At 40.4% G+C, this 18,386-nt stretch overlaps 2 protein-coding genes across 2 annotated transcripts in view; both read left to right on the forward strand.

Moving 5' to 3' along the window:
- Positions 1-3,392: 3,392 nt before the first annotated feature.
- Positions 3,393-6,456, forward strand: LOC144964016 (uncharacterized). The gene is made up of 2 exons (XM_078897962.1): positions 3,393-5,001; positions 5,075-6,456. Exons 1-2 carry the CDS (start codon positions 3,393-3,395, stop codon positions 6,454-6,456), a joined length of 2,991 nt encoding a protein of 996 aa, XP_078754088.1.
- Positions 6,457-17,364: 10,908 nt separating this feature from the next.
- Positions 17,365-18,386, forward strand: part of LOC144965602 (uncharacterized) — an 11,536-nt gene continuing 10,514 nt past the window's right edge. The window contains exon 1 of the mRNA XM_078901141.1: positions 17,365-18,386. This exon is cut by the window's right edge and continues 300 nt beyond it. Within this exon, the coding sequence (XP_078757267.1) occupies positions 18,170-18,386 (217 nt within the window). The 5' untranslated portion in view covers positions 17,365-18,169.

The following is an 18,386-nucleotide window of genomic DNA, read 5'->3' on the forward strand; positions in this document are numbered from 1 at the left end:
GTATCAATCCAGGTTCGGAAGTCATCATCACATTTGTTGATGGTTTCAAATCCCCCTTCCAGTTTTGTCTCTGGGCAGTCTAGTACGAGGCGGTTTGCATCTTGGTGGTGCTTGGTTGCACTTTGGGCATGTTGGTGATTCTTGGAGCCCCCATTTGTGCATGTTGGCAGCTATTCTTGTATGTTTTGACCGTAGTTTATTATTGATCACGATAAAACAAGCCATATGTGAGTGACCTTTGGGTTTCGAATAACAATCCGGCGTCCCGAGCACAAGAAATAAACTAGATCACCGATCATGGGTATTGCAGCTCTCAAAATTGCTGCTGGCTCAAAATCTCCGGCGTTGTCTCAAAAAGATGTGACTTTAAGTGTCATCAAGATACAGTTTTCTCCTCGAATGGAGTTTATTTTATTATTGAGTTTTAAAAAATTGAATCTCCCCCAAGCAAAGTTTTCAAGCGTTTGTCTGATTTAAGCCAGTCTCTTGTTTCATTGACCTGATTAAAATTGGTCCTCGGTAGAATAAGATGTCCGAATTTACAATTTTATTATTTGTTTTATGTTGATGTAATCGATAGTATTTGAGTATTTTCTTTTGTTCAGAAACTCTTATGACTGATCATCAATAATTTAAAATTTGTTTGTATATTCAAATTGTTTGACAAATTATTGATATTTATTAAATTTTTATCTATACGTTTAATACATTGCCTACATCTGATTAGTTCCATGAAGAAAAAAAGATCTCTTGAGATATTGAGAATGTTGGACGTTAAAAACCTCGATTTTAGCCAATTTGGTATCGGAGATGCATTATAGAATGTCGATCCAGTTTAATTGACGCACTCCATACGGGTCCCTGTGTTAATATAAACACATAGAGACACGTTTTCTCCAATCTAACACTAAAACAAACGTCCAAAACGCCAAGAGGACAATAAGATTAATACATTGCCTACATCTGATTAGTTCCATGAAGAAAAAAAGATCTCTTGAGATATTGAGAATCTTGGACGTTAAAAACCTCGATTTTAGCCAATTTGGTATCGGAGATGCATTATAGAATGTCGATCCAGTTTAATTGACGCACTCCATACGGGTCCCTGTGTTAATATAAACACATAGAGACACGTTTTCTCCAATCTAACACTAAAACAAACGTCCAAAACGCCAAGAGGACAATTGTCTAATGACAACCAAATAAGACAAGGTAAGGATCAATCAACGTTTCTCACCCGATTGTTAATAAACGGCGACATCAGGGGAAACGGAACATTCCAACTACCTGTCTGGATAAATGAAAATAAATGTCTCCAAGTGCGATACAGTATGTAAAAGCTCAACTAACGGCTTGTTTGCATCTATCGTACAATCACAAAATCCTTGCCAGTAAAGCTCGACTTATTTAATGGCCGATTCGCCGCCTCTGTTTGCTCGGACCGGTCTTACTCATTAGTTCGGCTAGATAACAATTGTTGTTTGTATTACTCGACAACAGCGCTGTTGGATGGGTTTAAAGACATATTGACACCCCTTTAAAGATGTACAGTGAGATTTCACATCATACGTTGAGACAGACAATTGGCGTCGAGAGCTAACAATGAACGACGCCACTCTTCAGCATTTCTTACTTGATGTATTATTTTCAACTATCTCTTTTACAAGTTTAAGTCCCTTTCGCTTTCCACCCATATTTTCCCCTCCTGAATACTGACCGCTTTTCTTGGTGAGTCTTATGAGCTTGTAGCCATTTTCTTGTCGTTTTGTATCTCTTTGAAGTCCTATTTTCTCCTAAAAATAAATCGTACGCTGTTCTTGCGAAATTCAACAATCATGAAATGTTTCCTTTGAAAGCGAAAAACCCACAATGCAATTCTTTTCATTTATTAATAGGTCAAATGTTTAATATATCCTCACAAAACCAACACTCTTTTTTTTGCAGTTGAATGTTTAGATAACAAAACTTTAAAAAAGATAAACTTTTTTTTTCTCGTCCCTTCAATTCTCTCAACATAATAGTGTGTATTTTTAGGGAAGGTCCTTCTCTTATTATAATCTCCCAAGATGTTCCAATTCAAAACCTAACGCTTGATGCAACCAGACTGCATTTATTATAAGCTATCTGGTACCTCATAATGCACGCTGTCATTTCTCTTTCATTGTTTTGTAAAAAGTTGTATTGTGAACTTCTAGCGGTCTATAACCAAAGGTATATCGGATCATTCTAGTTCTTTAAAGATGCCTCTAATCTTTTGGGAGTTCATCTCATCTCATGTCATATTTATTTATCTTTTCATGGTCTTTTCCTCCTTAAAACTGCAGGGTTGTTGAGACAAGAGGTCATCATATCATAATCTGCCTGAAATAAGTTACCAGGGCTTGTAACTTTTTTGTAAGACGTAGATATCATGTAAATCTGGTCAGAATCTGTAACTCATTGTCTCAAAGATTTTTGTAAATTTTTGGCTACGTTGTCTTGTGGTATGACACTCGCCTTCGGTTCGGAAGGTCCAGGTTTCGAGTCCCGCTCTAAGCTGCTTATAGGTGAGTTCTTTGGAAAGGCTCTCTACTCTTACTCACAATCTATCACAATACTCAGGTGTAAAATGAGTACCTGACCGTCAACAACGTTGTCTCTGTCCGAAAATAAATGTAATATAGCCTAACAGGCTGCATGTCTCGAACTACATGATTAGTGTTACTGTTGACTAGTGACCCATTGTTAAGCCTGTTTAGAACGTTTCGTGGATATACGCGCAAATATACAAATTAAGTTAATGCTCAAGTTAAATCAGTATTATGTCGGGTTATTTAAAATGTAGAAAGGTGGAATTTAGGCCCAGAACATCAGACCAGGGTTAAGTTTCTGTTTTACTAAAGAGATAAAAAATATAGTTGCTTTCAACAGTCATAAAGCACAATATCAACATTTTTATCATTTTAATTTGCAAGGCACTCTCCGACGACCAATACACCCCAGATAAACTGATACACCCCACATACAACTAATACACACCACATACAACTAATACATCCCACATACAACTAATACACCCATCATACAACAAATACACCCCACATACATATAATGCAAACCACATACAACAAATACTACCCACATACAACTGATGTATATTGTGGCGACCAGTTCTGTCGGTGCTTCGCACGAACATTTGTCTTACATTTTAAGCACTACGACGCACTTCTATTGTATTCAATGTTTACTTCCGGTTTTTTAGTCTTGTACGGTTCGTCCTCTGATCCATACAATCAATCCAAGTTCTATCCACTATTAAACGTTAGCAATAATCTATACACGGATTTTGTTATTACTTTATTGTTTCATTATTGACTATTTCTACATTGGTGACCCCGACGCGAATACGTAAAATGGCTCAACCAGATCTCTCACAACAAGTCGCGAATTTGACAGGCCAACTACAGGCTCTTGCTGCTTCCACCAGCTCCCGTGAACAACAAATCAACTCTGTCTCCATCAAGCTCCCGGAATTCTGGACTAAATCACCGGAGGTCTGGTTCGCAAGAGTGGAGGCACAGTTCAACACCAAGAAAATTAATCAGGATCAGACAAGGTACGACTATGTTGTCAGTTCTCTTGACATAAATACTGCAGAAGAAATTCAGTCACTGCTAGTAAACCCACCACATTTTGATAAATATGGCAGCTTAAAAAAAGCCTTGATCAAGACCTTCGGCAAATCCCAGACCCAGAAAGACACAGAACTCCTTAATCTTAATGGTCTTGGTGACAAACGCCCAACTGCTCTACTGCGCAAGATAAATGCACTGAATGATGACCCTGTCACTCTGAAACGTGCATTATTTCTCATGAACCTTCCCCCGGACATTCGAGGCATTTTAGCCGGGCACAATCTTACAGACACAGAAGAATTGGCTGAGGCAGCTGACAGGATCTGGGAGACACGCATGTCCGTTGTGCAACATATTTCCTCGTCACCATTCCTGACTTACCCTCAGCAGGATGTAACAACCACACGACCACAGTCAGAGGAGACTGTTGCTGCAATTAAGACAGTCCGCCAACGTGGACAGCCTCTTCAACATAGCATGCCCAACTCTATTTGCTATTATCATCAACGATTTGGACCAGACGCCCGTCGCTGCCAAGATGGTTGTAAATTTTCCAGTTTACTCAAACTCAAAGGAAACAAACTTGCCTTCTTCGGGAAACGCTTCGGCTGGTCGATGAACGTGGAATCGGTCAGCAATCCAAATTCAAACACGTTTTCCATTTATGATAGACGTTTGGGACAATCTTTCTTGATCGATACTGGTGCTGATGTTTCTGTATACCCCGCCTCAACTCAAGACCGCAGAACATTAACACCTTCTATTACACTCTCTGCTGCAAACGGAACATCAATCAAAACCTGGGGTAAACGCACCATCACTTTAGAAATAAAATCTAATCAAGTCCTCAATCACGAATTTTACCTGGCAGATGTGACACGTCCCATCCTGGGTGCGGATTTCTTTGTTTCTAACGCCCTGATAATTGATCTAAAAGGAAAACGACTCTTGTCTATGGACAACATTTCTGTTCCACTTAAATATACTAATTCACCCATAAGCCTTGCCGGCCTCTCAGTGCACCCAAGTACTGCATACTCTGACCTCCTTCAACAGTTTCCAGACCTTGTCATTCCCCAGTTTAACTCATCTCGCAACAAACACGGCGTGGAGCATCACATAATCACCAATGGGCCGCCCGTCCACGCTCGAGCGCGCCGTCTCAATCCAGAAAAACTGACTGCAGCAAAGGCTGAATTCTTCAAGATGGAGCAGATGGGAATCATCCGTCGCTCTAAATCAGCATGGGCATCCCCTCTACATGTAGTTTCCAAATCGGATGGCCAACTGAGGCCTTGCGGTGACTACAGACACCTCAATGTTGTGACCAAAGATGATCGGTATCCTCTACCTCATATTCACGACTTCAATAGCCGCCTTTCTGGATGCAACACCTTTTCCAAGATCGACCTGATTAGGGGCTATCATCAAATTCCCAAAGTCGTCAATTCCAAATACAGCAATCATTACGCCATTTGGGTTGTGGGAATTCGTGCGGATGCCATTTGGCTTGAAGAACGCTGCCCAAGCATTTCAAAGACTCATGGATGGCATTTTGAGAGACATACCTTTCGCTTTCGTCTATGTTGACGACATTTTGGTTGCCAGTCATTCACATAAAGACCATATTGAACACTTACGGGAACTTTTTCAACTCCTCTCTACAAACGGACTTGTGATCAACAAGGCGAAATGCGTTTTCTGTGTTAGCGAGTTGGATTTTCTTGGCCACGGTGTGACTGCTGAAGGGATTCTTCCACTACTGGACAGGGTGGCCTCTCTACGTGACAGTGCCCCTCCCACTGACCGTGCTGGCCTTCAGCGATTCCTTGGCTTGCTAAACTATTACCACAGATTTATCCCACACGTGGCAGACTTCCTTGCCCCACTACATTCTCAGGCAAGTGGCAAAGGACAATCCATCGTGTGGTCTGATGACTGCAATACGGCGTTTGAAAAGGCCAAGGAGGCTTTGAAACACGCTGTTCTCCTTCACCATCCCCTACCAAATGCCCCAACAAGTCTTACAGTTGACGCTTCCAACTCAGCTGTCGGTGCACAACTTGAACAAAAGCAAGGTCATAACTGGGTCCCGCTTGCCTTCTTTTCTAGGAAGCTCTCAGCCACAGAAAAAAAATACAGTGCGTTTGACCGCGAACTGCTCGCCGCTTACAGCGCTGTCAAACACTTCAGGCATTTCCTGGAAGGTAGGGCATTTACATTATTCACAGACCACAAACCACTTGTCTCCGCTCTCATCAGTCAAACTGACCGCTCGCCTCGACAAACAAGACACTTGTCTTACATCGCCGAATTCACCACTGATATTCAGCATATCACAGGTCAATTTAACGTGGTAGCTGATGCCTTCTCGCGTTTTAATATTATGACGGCCACAGACTCAGGCATCTGTTCCATTACTGATTTCACTAAACTTGCATATGACCAGGTTCACTCACAGGAAATGGAATCTTATCGCAAATCTACCACAGGTCTTACACTTGAGAACATTCCATTTGGTTCATCCACAGTCTTGTGTAACACTTCAACAGGCGCAACACGCCCCATTCTTCCAACGTCATGGACTCGACAAATTTTTGACCAGATTCACGGTCTCTCCCACGCCGGCGCACGGCCCACACAACGCGCCATCAGTCAACGTTTCGTTTGGCATGGGATGAAAAGAGACTACGTAAATGGTGTAAAGAGTGTCATCATTGTCAATCTTCCAAAGTACATAGGCACACCCGAGCACCACTTGTCGACCGGCCACTACCAACGAATCGATTTAGTAGCCTCCATGTTGATCTCGTTGGACCACTACCCATCAGCCAAGGTATGACTTACTTGTTTACAGTCATCGATCGCTTCACGAGGTGGCCAGAGGCAATTCCTCTTCCAGATGCTCATGCTTCTACCTGTGCTCAAGCTTTGATACACCATTGGATTTCCCGATTTGGTGTTCCTGAAAACATTACTTCCGACCGTGGCGCACAATTCACATCGGCACTTTGGACAGAGTGCAACAGGTGTTTGGGCATCAACGTCAACCGAACAACCGCATATCACCCTCAAGCAAATGGGATGATTGAACGATTCCATCGCCAACTGAAGGCAGCACTGAAAGCCCGGACCACAGGCACTAACTGGTATTCGGAGATACCCATTGTGTTGCTGGGGATTCGTACATCCTGGCGAGAGGACTCTGGCTGTTCCCCCGCTGATTTAGTCTACGGTTCAACCCTTCGTCTTCCAGGAGAGTTTTTGTCGTCGACTGGTCCTGAAACATCTACACCAAAGTCAGAATTCGTTCAGCGGCTACAAAACACAATACGTTCCATGAAACCACCACCCCCCAAGTTTCACGGCCAACAGTCCACATATGTGCCATCCAACCTGGCATCTACTGGTTACGTTTATGTGAGAATTGATTCGCACAGACATCCGCTTCAGCGTCCATACGACGGCCCTTATCGGATTATTGACAAAAGGGACAAATATTTCATTTTGGACATGAAAGGTCGCTCTGAAAAGATTTCCATCGATCGACTTAAAACTGCACACCTCTCACACTCAGACACTAACATCAGCCACACAACAGCCAACCCAAAACCATTGACATTACCTCATTCAGATGACATGCAACTGAAACGCGTGAATTCGACCCCTGTCACGGTACGCCTGGCGACAACAACTCGATCAGGTCGAGAATCTCGGCTACCACCAAGATTCCGCTGAACAACTGTTGCGCCCCGCTGGGGGAGGGGTAGTGTGGCGACCAGTTCTGTCGGTGCTTCGCACGAACATTTGTCTTACATTTTAAGCACTACGACGCACTTCTATTGTATTCAATGTTTACTTCCGGTTTTTTAGTCTTGTACGGTTCGTCCTCTGATCCATACAATCAATCCAAGTTCTATCCACTATTAAACGTTAGCAATAATCTATACACGGATTTTGTTATTACTTTATTGTTTCATTATTGACTATTTCTACAATATCACATACGACTAATACAACTAATACATACCTCATACAACTAATACACCCCATATACAACTAATAAACCCCACATACATCTTATACCCCCCCCCCACATATTACCACTAATACACCCCATATACAACTAATACAATCAACACACAACTAACACACCCCACATACAACAACTTATACGCCCCACATACAACTAATACACCCGCATACAGCTAATACACCCCACATACATTTAATACACCACACATAATCTAATACACCCAACATACAACAAATACACTCCACATGCCACACAACATATAACTAATACACCCCACATAAAACTATACACTCCGCAGACAACTAACACACCCAACATACAACGTATACACCCCTATATACACAAATACACCCCACATACAACAGCCAATACACCCAACATACAGCTAATACACCCACATACAACGAATACACCCCACATACAACTAATACACATAAATACAACAAATACACTCCGCATTCAACTAATGAACATCACATACAACTAAAGCACTCCACATAAATTAATACACCCCGCATACGACTAATACAACTAATACACCCCGCATACAATTAATACACCCCACATACAACTAACACACCCCACATACAACTAAGACACCCCACATACAACTAAGACACACCGCATACAACTAATATACATCACATTCAACAAATACACCCGACACACAACTAATACAGCGGCATAAAACTAATACATATCACATGCAACTAATACACTCCACATACAATTAATACAACTTGAGCTGGAGCTTTTTATATTGCGCAATATCCACTAAACGTGCTGAAGAGCTTTACAAAGGATACCTGACCAACAGCAACACGTAATCTATTGAATGAATCATGGCACCTGTTCGGTGATATTGTATTTTTTTCCGACAGAGACAACGCTGTTAACGGCAGGTAATCGTTTTGCACCTGCGTACGGTGAGATAATATGAGTAAAGAGCCTTTTCCAAGTACTCAACTATGCGCCGAGACAGGCTCGACCTCAGGACCTTCCGATCCGAAAGCAAGTGCCATACAACAAGACCACATATCCGCACATACACCCCGGCATAATACCGTTTCTGGGTGATGAATCGCAAATAATAGCAATAGTCTTTATCTAGTTGTATCTATCCTTGCCATAGATCTTTGTTAAGTTGCATCTTCCTAAGTCACAAAACAGTGCACCTTCAGGCCATGGGCTGTTTCTTCATTATCTTTCTATGACAGGCTGGTGCTAATAGTTCCGGTGTCCTGGTACGATTTATCTTTCAACAGCAGAAATTGGGAATTAATTCCAGTTGATATATCATTTTGATGATGAAGCAAATATTATCAAAAAAGATCATTATAGATAACTTGAATTCATTGCAAGAGAGTCTTTTACAACTCATTGGTTACAATTTATCTAAGAATCTTACTTTTGTGGAATAAAGGTATTCTTTCATGGTTATAGATGTGTTATATTCGTTATTTTTACAGCGCATCAAAACGAAGTCGAAAGCAAGTAGTGCTAAGTTCATGGTGCACTAACAATAACACATTGAATACATTAAAGATTAAGACTAAAGTATTGACATTAAAAATGCACAGAAATCAGCATTAAATAATAGCCTATAAATACCTCAAAATAAATTAAATTAGAATGTATGTATTGCATGCAATATCGTGAATATTATATATTGTGGTGTCGTGGTTATAGTGGGTTCTTGGTTAACACAACATTGAAAGTCTGAATGAATTAAAACCGATTGTAGTTATATTGAATATTTATTTACGACGACACACACATAATATAATATATAGAATACAGTAGAAAATAGGCACGTAATAAAGGTTGTATAAAACTAAGTATAGGTTGAGCTAGTGGCTAACGTTCCTCACTAGTCAACGTACAAACACAAACTGAACTACATAGGAAATGCACTTTCATTCAAACTCCTTTCACCCATCCTAGGTTGACAGTGACAGTAATTGATACAGAGTAGAGATTTATCACATTCTTACTCAAGCATTCAAAGACGCTGGAACTAGGTGGGAAAGCCCACGAAGAGTAAGGTTACAGGAAAGAGAAGCGAACACACTAACAGACAGACACAACATCCTCTCCCCTTCTAAATTAAGAAATTAGAAATTAACAGACTGAAATCAATGCAAGAATTAATATTGTTCAGGGTATCGAGCAGGCGGAACTCCTCGATTTTGGCGACCCGATCTTCTTGGTAGTTTCTGGGCAGTGTAAATCCATTGAATATCACTATCCAAGAATCTTCTTAGCTTTCTTGCATTCCATACCTGGCCATCCGAAAGAAGGTATGTCCAATTACCAAGGACTTTAATGACAGAGAGAGGGCGAGACCATGGTGATAGTCCTTTTAATACGTGAGGCTTTCGGGCAAGCACGTTGTCGCCGACACGATAAGGACCTCGTGACGTTATTGTCTTAGCAGATTCAGATGGTGATATGAAGTTTTCGTTACGTTTTGGCGGTATACTCGATGAATTCTTCTGCACTTCGAAAGGCAGGCGCATTTTTCTTCCGAATAGTAGCTCTGCTGGACTTTTGGTATTAGCATTGAGAGCTGTTGCACGATAGTTCCTTAGGAGATTGTGAATGCCAGTCTCCCAAGGAAGATTGTCATCCTGAAAGGCTTGAATGCCGTATTTCAAGTGGCGATTAAAACGTTCTACGCAACCGTTAGATTGCGGGTTGTATACCGCTGTGCGAAGATGACGAATATTATTTTTTTCCATGAAAGCGGCAAATTCAGCACTTGTGAACTGCGTGCCGTTGTCAGACACTATTTGGTCAGGTGCTCCGTATCTAGAGAAGATTTCGGTCAACCATGTGATGATCTTAGATGAAGTGATGGTTGAAGTAAGAAGAACCTCGGGGAATTTTGAGTAATAATCCATTAGAACAACAATGAATTTAGAGGACTGGGGTGCGATGATGAATGGGCCAGAAATATCGATTGCTAATTTTTTCCATGGTTTGTCTGGCAGCGGAATTGTTGTTTGCGGTACTGAAGCTGGAGCCATTGATTTGTCACTGCGTTGACATCCTGCGCAGTGCTTTACATAGCGTTCTATGTCAGAGTCCTGGCCTGGCCACCAGTAGGTCTCACGTAGTTTTCTTTTCATGCGCACGATGCCGGGGTGACCTACATGTGCATTTTTTAGAAGTGTTTTGCGAAGGGTGGAGGGCACGATGATGCGGTCATTTCTCATCAAATAACCGTTATCTGTAAGGATTTCGTTGCGAACCATATAGTAAGAAATGGCATTTGCGTCGAGTTGCTTTTTCTGAGGCCAGCCATTCTTAACATAAGTGCAGATTATCTGAAGAACGGGGTCACGATTTGTATACTGAATAATGTTCTGAATTGTTAGATGGTCTGCATTTATTGACCTGATCATCATGTTATGTTCAGATTCGTCTAAAGCAGGTGTTGATGATGGCAGTGATAGACGGCTTTAGGCGTCGGCTACGAAGTTTTGTGAGCCTTTGCGATATTGTAGAGTATAATCAAAGGCAGATAGACGTTGCAGCCATCGTTGAAATTTGCTGGACTTGCGTGAGTCTGTGGATGAACGAAGAAGAGTTGTGAGAGCGGCGTGGTCCGTTCTGAGTGTGAATGGGCGTCCTAGAAGAAATTTTTCCCATGTTTCGCATGACCAAACACAAGCAAGAGCTTCTTTCTCGTTCACAGCGTAGTTGCGTTCTCGAGGTTGTAATGTATGTGAAGCATGTGCAATGGGAACTTCACGACCATCTTGTAGTTGCGAGAGGACGGCACCAAGCCCGACGTCTGATGCATCCGTTGTAACGTAAGTTGGTGCGTTGGGGTCAAAAATAAAATTTTTAACGTTTCCAGCAATTGCGTTTTTCAAACTGTCGAACGATTTCTCACAACGTTGGGACCAAACAAAGCGAGTGCCTTTCCGTGTTAAGTTGCGTAGAGGCTCTGCAAGTGTGGCAAGGTTGCTGATGAACTCTTGGTAATAGTTTACCATGCCGAGGAAACTTTGCACCTGTTTGACTGTGCGAGGAGTTGGTGCGTCGATGATCGGTTTGACATTTTTTGGGTCTGGGGTGATACCATTGGATGAAATGACATGTCCCAAAAAATTAACTGATGTTACGCCGAACTCACATTTTGGCAATTGAAGACGAAAATCTTTGGCTGAAAGGCGCTTTAAGCATTCATCTAAGTTGTGATCGTGCTCATTTTGTGTAGATCCAAACACCCGAATGTCATCCACGTAAGCGATAGTTCCAGGGCAGTCTGAAAGTGTCTGTGATACTAGACGTTGACATACAGAGGCGGCATCTTTCAGGCCCATTGGAAGTCGTTTATATTGGCGTAGACCTTGATGAGTAATCGTTGTGGTGAGATGACGACATTCCTTAGAGAGTTTGATGTGGTAAAAAGCTTTTCTGAGATCAAGCTTAGAAAATATCTTTGCTCCTTTCAGTTCCAAGAAAAGATCTTTTGGATTAGGTAGCGGAAATCTGTCAGGAACGACGTAGGTATTTAGAGGTGAGAGATCTGTGGTGACGCGAACATTGCCATCTGGTTTCATTACTGAGACTAAATGATGGACCCATGTTGATTTGTCGACCGGCTCCCATATGTCAAGGTCTTCCATCACCTTGATTTCGCTGGCAACTTTGTCTCTCCGTGAAAGAGGAAGAGGTCGTAATTTCTGAGCAGTTGCGACAGCGTCGCTTGTTACGTCAATGACGTGTTCGTAGTCGGGGAAGGAGCCCATTTCCTCCGATAGTAATGTAGGGTATTTTAGTAGAAAATCATTCTTGGAGTCTGTAACAGCACATACCTGAAGGGTGCTTCCATTGATCTGGAGGTCCAAGCCTTGAATAAGGTCTTGTCCAATAACAGCTTTGCATGTTGGTGGTAGTACATGAAATTCTGCAGTGGCTCTGCGGCCCTTGTAACCAACGTTAGTTGTAATACGACCAATAGCGTTGCCTGGAATTATGCTATTGTCGAAATTTCTCAATGGGACTGGAGGGAGTAGAGGGAAGTGCCTAAAATGTTTATGGTACTCACGTTGAGATATTCCTGAAATTTGTGAACCAGTGTCAACATGAGCCGATATGTTGACATGAGACGTACCGGTTTCCAATTGGATAGAAATGTAGAATGGTTCAGGAGTACTCACATTGTTGATGCGCTGTGAAACGGTGCGCACTTTTTGAGTTAACTTCGTTGAACGACATACGTGAGCAAAATGTCCCAATTTTCCACATTGGCGACATGTTTGCTGTAATGCAGGGCACGTAGTATCTTTGGAGCGATGTCCAGGGCGACCACAGTTGTGACAAACTGGGCCGTTTTAAAGATAACTGTTGTGTTTCGTCGTGCTGTGTTGTTGTCGCTGTTGACGTGGCGGGTGTTTCTGATGGTGATGGCTATGTTTACGTATGTTGTAAACATTTGATGCTGTGGCGTTGCCAATGGCAGCGGAACTCTGCATTGCTGTTTCATCTGCTTGCATGATGCGGATGACTTCGTCCAGGTTGATGGTGGGAAGCGCCAACAGTTTTTTCTGTGTATCATTGTTGTAGCATCCACACACAAGACGAATAGCGAGGTGATGTTCCTCCCTGCCACCAAAGTCACAATCACCCATCAGTGACCTCAAAGCTGTAATGAAGTCTTGTGTAGATTCGGTGGCACCTTGTTTCCGTTGTTCTAAGTCATAGTATGCACGGAATGGGTTTACAGGCTGTTGGAATAAGCTTGCGACGGCAGCTTTGAACTCTGTGTGAGGCACAGTGGATATTCTGTCTGCTATAGGATGAGCAGAAAATATCCTAATTCCTTCGAATCCAAGTAGCGTAAATAGATACCGATTTTGTTCCTCATCGCCTAGTTTACGAATAGTGTTTTTCATGAATATGAAGTTTTCGAACACTTTAATCCAATTTTTGTAAGGTAAAACAGGCTCACCAGGATGAGGAAGGTACTCCTTTGGAATGGGAATGTCCGCCATTTGTATGTAGAAACACAGCTATTAAATATTAATGTTATTAAAAACAATAATCCTCGTCGCCAATTGTGGTGTCGTGGTTATAGTGGGTTCTTGGTTAACACAACATTGAAAGTCTGAATGAATTAAAACCGATTGTAGTTATATTGAATATTTATTTACGACGACACACACATAATATAATATATAGAATACAGTAGAAAATAGGCACGTAATAAAGGTTGTATAAAACTAAGTATAGGTTGAGCTAGTGGCTAACGTTCCTCACTAGTCAACGTACAAACACAAACTGAACTACATAGGAAATGCACTTTCATTCAAACTCCTTTCACCCATCCTAGGTTGACAGTGACAGTAATTGATACAGAGTAGAGATTTATCACATTCTTACTCAAGCATTCAAAGACGCTGGAACTAGGTGGGAAAGCCCACGAAGAGTAAGGTTACAGGAAAGAGAAGCGAACACACTAACAGACAGACACAACATATATATATATATATATATATATATATATATATATATATATATATATATATATATATATAAAACATGTAGGCTTTAGAGAATGAAAATAAATTTGATTATTGGTTTAAGAGTATAATATATTATATAGTATGGCAATTTGAAATATTATATCACTGCAGATGTTTGGAAAATAAAAATGCTGTAGAAATAGATCAGTTAGTGAGTAGGTATACATAACCTTTACGCTAAAAGTATCTATAAGAATGTAAACGATTTGGTAATCTGGGAACAATACAACTTAGCTGAATTATAGACTGAATACGAGGGGAAAAAAGTTATGCAAAATAAACTACATCATCTGAAGAATGATGGCACTTCACTAATAGCAGCGTGCTTGGACGATGGGTATGACAGGGAAAGAAGATGATTTATAAGAATCAGGTTTGAGAGTCTTTAACCAAGATGAGGATCATTTAAATTTAAATCAATCGATATTTGAAAAACGAGTTTTCTGACCAATTTTTTTTAATACGTGTAATTCCAGAATACAGCAGTTAACTGGTTAAAATTGTAAGTATGTAATATAAAACTTGAGTTTCGTGTTTGAGTTTAAGAAACTATTTATCCTCAATAAATCAAATCAATTTTTAACCAAGTGTCATGTTTGGCCATAATTTCAATAATTCAACATTTAGATCAACCGACATAGTACATTTGGGTGCCTATACAGTCTTTTGGTATGAAACTCACCTTCGGACCAGGTGGAACAGGGTTTAAGTCCCGCCCTGAGTGGCGTATAATTATTGAGTCCCTGGAAAACGCTCTTTACGCACATTCTCTCACCGTACTCTGGTGTAAAATGAGTACCTTGCCGTTAACAGCGTTGTTTCTATCCGAAAATATATGTAACATCGCCTTACAGCAGGCTTCATGTCTCGTCCTACATTTGTTAAATGTTGCTGTTGGCGTGGAACCACTTGTTAAGCGCTTTGAGCATGTTTTGTATATAAAAATGAGCTTTGTAAATGCTCAAGTTTTTTTTCCTTTTATTTCAAAGGTCTAAAATACGGCTATGTGGTCTAGTGGTTGACATTCGCTTTCGGATCGGAAGGTCCTGGGATCGAGCCTCGTTCGGCGCATAGTTGAGTCCTTGGAAAAGGCTCTTTACTCACATTCTCTCACCGTACTCAGGTGTAAAATGAGTACCTGGTCGTTAACAACGGTGTCTCTGTCGGGGAAAAAAGGTAATATCGTCTAACAGGCGTAACGTCTCGTCCTACATGTTAAGTGTTGCTGTTGGTCAGGGGCCCTTTATAAGGACACTTTGAGTACGTTTAGTGGATTTTGCTCTATATAAACGCTCATTTTTTAAAATACGCTTTATGCATATATAGCTGCTTTTGATTGCCACATACATGGCTTACGATTAGTCACCAAAACAACAACGGCCATCATCCTCATGAACACTCTATAAACCAATTAGATGTGAAATGACTGGCTGGTCGGCCTTGTTTGTGTCTTCTGGTTAATTCCCGGCGCCGATGAATGGACTCGTTGTCAGAGATCAACACGCTCTGGCCGTTCATGATACGTTGTGTCAATATGAAATCCGACGACGTCCGGGTAAAGAAAGAATGAGACTAATTTCCCACTAGATGGTTTGGATTTTGTCGTTGTTACAATATAATATAGCTGATATGCTTTCCACAAGAGAGCGCACTCAGAGCGCTTTGCGCTTTTTTGTTGTTGTTGCAAATAGTTTTGACACCCACTCAGAATGCAGTTAAGTTTTAATGTGTGCTTTCATTGGTTGTTAAAACGGAAGTGGAACAAAATACCTCCGAGTAAATAAAGGCAATACGCGCAATTGTGATTCAGATTTTTCGGCTTGTCATCCTCAGTGCATTCGTCAAGTCATCCGCCGGGTCACTGAAATACTCTGTTACAACCGAAAATATATTCATAAGATATTATTATCTTAATATATTTTCCTTCAACCTTCATTCCTTATCTTTAATTTAAATACTAGCTTATTAACGAACAAGTAAAAAAAGCCTAATAATATGTGATAAGAATACACTCATTGCAATTATTGTCAATGTAAATCAGCCTCTCACTGTGTGATATCTTTGACATAAACTGTAAGGATCATTATAATCATACCCTTTGCGGATGCAATGACAAGTGTACACATCTCACATTCATGCCAAAACCTATATGATTAATGCATGGTAAAAACATGTTCATAGAAAAATATATGAAGAAATGATAAATTATTATTAAAACGATGTATATTTTTTTAATTTTCTGAGTGCTTCACGATATTTCAGCTATTCTCCATGCAGGCCAAAAGAAATCTGTTTCAATTCATATAGTGCCTACATGATAGGCACCCTTTTTGAACAAGCACTTCTTCAGTAATATTCACTCCTTGTCATTAGCAATACACCTATTCACATCTGATTGTGATGCAATGCGTGTAAAGGGCCTTACCCAAGGACACATAACCAAGTCCAGAATAGCCTTGCGATCATTGTGAGAAATCTGGTCAATCGCTACGCTCACAATCGTTTGACTTTGTTACAAAACGAGACACCAAATTCTTCGACGTATGTCACAAGGCGTAATTTTTTATCTTTTATGTTTGGTGCATCATAGCACGTTTTTTTTCTAGCATAAACGGAAAACGGAGCAGTGCATTGGCAATTCTTTTCAATAAAGGTGTAGATATTTTTTATCTTTTTAAAAACTAGATTAATTAATAATAAAATACAACCTACGGTTCACCCGACGCCAATCAGATGAAACAGATGAACATGAAATAAAGTGTTTACTTTTCTACAAGTGGTTTACAAAAAGCCCTATTCGTATTCAACAAGGGGGATGAATCTTTTTGTATGTTGAATGTTTCCATTTTCATTGTCAAGTTTGACGTAAAACTGACAAAATACTTTTCTTTTCATGTTGGCCAGATTTTACTTACCTATATAATAATATCAATATTATTGATGATTTGAGATGACTCTCAACTTATCACAGTTCTTAAACATGAGACGTCTTAGAAGTTTTAGGTTGAAGAACTTTTCAGGGACGATAAGAATGGTATTTGAAGGAAACATTTTTAAAGTGGTCAAAATGAAAAAAAGTGTTTTGTCAAGGGAAGGCGTGTTGAATGTTTCCATTTTCGTGGTCAGGAGGCGGGGTAAGGAGGATTTACAAACATGAGGAAATGAATGAAAAGTCGTGGAAACGGGGGAGGTACGTCGTTGGGCGACAATGTAAAGAAACGTTTGACGAAACAACGATGTGAGTGGGGGGAGTGGAAAAAAATGAGGACTAATGGAGAATAAGGGGGAATCAAAGAATAAAAGGATTTGTGAGATTAGCATTCCACTAGCAGCATTATTGTCATTGACTCCCTCGAGTTGTTAACTGTTGACAAAAAGGCAGAGAAGTGGAAATGTCTTGTGGTCATTTATTGGTCATTTCATCGACTGTCGGTATCAGGAAATAGCATTCAACACCGAGAAGAGCGACTTGAAAGGATCTGATTTTGTTTATTATGAAAGAATTCAACAGATGAAGTAAATAGTAAAAATACGATCTGGAATTGTTGTGTGTTTTAATAATCTTCAAGAAATGGAAAGTGTTTGTCAACGGGGATGCTGTTGATCATACGTGGGGATTCCAGTCGATACTTCAATTGAAAAACGGACGTAATAATGTGACGAAGACTGAAACACTCACGTGAGATAAATTATTGTGAATAAGGACATTTTTCAAGGAATTTGATTCGGTCATGATTCATTGTATTTCCAATTGATGAAAAAAGAAGAAAAAAAAACACGAACGTGAACAGACTTGTTGAGTTTATCCTCCCCGAGTCTCATCTTCTAAATCATCGACATCGTGTTTTAAAAATTAGTATTATCTTTGTTTTCTTTTTAACTATGCCCTATTGGGGAATCTTAAGTGTGTTTATATTTGCTAATTAAACATTTTTAAATATTGATAAATTATAATAAACTTTGTGCCAAAACGTTAAAAAATGGATTCCATATTTCCACCGCGAATCGGTGGATTAAATTACACCACCGACAAAGACAAAAGTCCATCTATGTTTACAATAGACTATTCCGCATATTCAAATATATTCGATTTCAGTAGGAATTTAAGTGCCAAATTCCCTGGCGTTAATAAAAACTCAGAGCCGAGACTTCCTGGCATACCGTACCACCTTCCCATCAAGCGACGTTATAATGACG

The sequence above is a fragment of the Berghia stephanieae genome, chromosome 2 (assembly GCF_034508935.2).
Source record: "Berghia stephanieae isolate SIO BIC M18660-M18661 chromosome 2, UCSD_Bste_1.3, whole genome shotgun sequence".
NCBI lineage: Eukaryota > Metazoa > Mollusca > Gastropoda > Nudibranchia > Aeolidiidae > Berghia > Berghia stephanieae.